The sequence below is a fragment of the Penaeus vannamei genome, chromosome 28, assembly GCF_042767895.1.
Source record: "Penaeus vannamei isolate JL-2024 chromosome 28, ASM4276789v1, whole genome shotgun sequence".
Lineage (NCBI taxonomy): Eukaryota > Metazoa > Arthropoda > Malacostraca > Decapoda > Penaeidae > Penaeus > Penaeus vannamei.
This window is the reverse complement of record NC_091576.1, coordinates 28,509,480-28,511,936: the sequence shown is the minus strand read 5'-3', so window position 1 is coordinate 28,511,936 and position 2,457 is coordinate 28,509,480. Positions and strand designations below refer to the sequence as shown.

Below are 2,457 nucleotides of genomic sequence, written 5' to 3'. Positions count from 1 at the left end.
GATTTTTCTATATTCAAAATAAAGTTCAATAGATGTGGCAATGCCCCACCAAAGTTCTATGATTCTAGAATCCCATTGAAAGTATTCAAATTTTTAATGTCAAATCAATGATTTTGACACTAATACCATCATAGCCTACTTTTAGTAAGTATTCGTAACCATGTAAACTATATAAAGTGATGATGATAATGATAACAATAACAAAATAGTAATTATGATAACAGAAACCATAACACTGATAATTATAATAATAACACGTCACAATCAGGGATATTAAGGCAGATTTCAAATTACACTTTATTTAATTCTGACATATGTTCTTACACAACCTACACCGCTTCTCTCCCTCTAAGCGACTACCTTCCCGATGGCAGTGCGGTCCTTATAGACACAGGATGTAGTGTGAGGATTAAAGGTTCCTTCATCGGGACAGCGAAGGAGGAAGGATACTCCGGAGTGGCAGAGGTAATATTCGGTCTTCTTTCCTTCGACGGCATATCTTCCGTCTCCTCTGCGGCACTGCTTGTCTGTGGAGGAAGAGAGAGAAGAGGAAGGAGATTGAGACTGGACGTTGCTGTAAAATGTTGGCCGTGGTTGGTGGTTATCATGAGTTGAAAGTTTAAAAGAATGCGGAGAGAGAATATAGTCCCTCAAAGAGAGAGGTAGAAAAGGAATACATCTTGATAAATATAATAGATGCTATATATATATATATATATATATATATATATATATATATATATATATATATATATATATATATATATATACATACATACATATATACATCCACACACACACACACACATATATATATGTATATACACATATATATGTATATATATATCTATTCATCTATATATGATTATATATATATATATATATATATATATATATATATATATGTATATATATATTTATATATAATTATATATATATGCATATATATATATACATATATATATATATATATATATATATATATATATATATATATATATATATATATATATATATATATATGCATATATATACATACACATATATATATAACATAATTATAATGTATATAATATATATGATATACACAATGCATAATAAATAGATATGTTAGTCAGTAGTTTGACAATTCAGAGATTCATGCATATTAGACTATTTTCGCAATCCTCGAAACCTCATACTTACCATGACTTTTGACACAGGGTTCGGCGATGACACAGGGGGTCGTGGCCTCGTGGTTGCAGGTCAAGAGGTCCTGGTCCCACACGGTTCCCGGGGCGCAGGGCATCTCCTGGGGGCCGTACGGGGTGCATTGGATGAACATGTGACAGTCGCTGGGATGTGGGTGGTACTGCCCCTGGGAACAGTCGACGCCGCAGTTTCCGGGCTTGGAGGGTTCCTCTGTGGGGGCGGCTGTGGGTGGGGGAGGAGGTCTAGTTGTTGGGGCGGCTGTGGGTGGGAGAGGAGGTCTAGTTGTTGGGGCGGCTGTGGGTGGGGGAGGAGGCCTAGTTGTTGGGGCGGCTGTGGGTGGGGGAGGAGGCCTAGTTGTTGGGGCGGCTGTGGGTGGGGGAGGAGGCCTAGTTGTTGGGGCGGCTGTGGGTGGGGGAGGAGGCCTAGTTGTTGGGGCGGCTGTGGGTGGGGGAGGAGGCCTAGTTGTTGGGGCGGCTGTGGGTGTGGGAGGAGGCCTAGTCGTTGGGGCAGCTGTGGGAGGGGGAGGAGGCCTAGTTGTTGGGGCAGCTGTGGGTGGGGGAGGAGCTTCTGTTTCTTCACTGGACCCGTTCTCTCCGCTGCCGTTTCCTTCGCTGGAGCCGTTCTCCTCGCTGGAGTCCTTCCACCAGGGTTTCCAGCCGCCTTCCTCGCTGGAGTCCTTCCACCAGGGCTTCCAGCCACCCTCCTCGCTGGAATCTTCACTCGAGTCGATCCACCACGGCTTGAATTTGCTCTGCGCGCCGCACATGTCGCACGACTTCGGGCACGAGCTGACGACGTAGGCCGGCCAGTCGCAGTCGTCGCCGCGGCATTCACAGCCTCCAGCGGCGGCGTAGACTGGGCAGCTCACGCGCCGGTCCACACACGTCTCGGAGGCGAAGTCGCCCATCAGGCGCACGGACGTCGAGCACTCCACCCTGATGGCGTGCTCGCAGCGGGAGGTGTCGGGGTTGAAGCGGTACCCGGCGCCGCAGCGGTGCTCCACGGCGCGTCCGCCCTGGCCTGCAGTGCGGCAAGGGAGGGTAGGAGACGGAAACTTTGCTAATCCTTATTGTCTTATCGCTGGATATATAGATGTTGACATTTGCAGCACGGGTAATAGTGTTTAAGATAAACGAAAATATGTACAATCCAACAAGAATAATTATAGGAAAAAATACTCACATTCCCAGTAGGCAGAACAATCGCTCTTGCTTGGGTAAAGACAGCCATCGCAGCTACACTCTGTGGAGGGACCTGTGAGCGAGA

The 2,457-nt window shown here is 45.5% G+C and overlaps 1 protein-coding gene across 1 annotated transcript in view; it reads right to left on the bottom strand.

Moving 5' to 3' along the window:
* Positions 1-283: 283 nt before the first annotated feature.
* The window catches only part of LOC113830581 (mucin-5AC), a 27,397-nt gene continuing 25,223 nt past the window's right edge, over positions 284-2,457 (bottom strand). The window contains exons 14-16 of the mRNA XM_070141603.1: positions 2,374-2,445; positions 1,186-2,211; positions 284-527 (exon numbers count right to left, since the gene is read on the bottom strand). Of these exons, the coding sequence (XP_069997704.1) occupies positions 349-527; positions 1,186-2,211; positions 2,374-2,445 (1,277 nt within the window). The 3' untranslated portion in view covers positions 284-348. The remainder of the gene's footprint in view (positions 528-1,185; positions 2,212-2,373; positions 2,446-2,457) is intronic.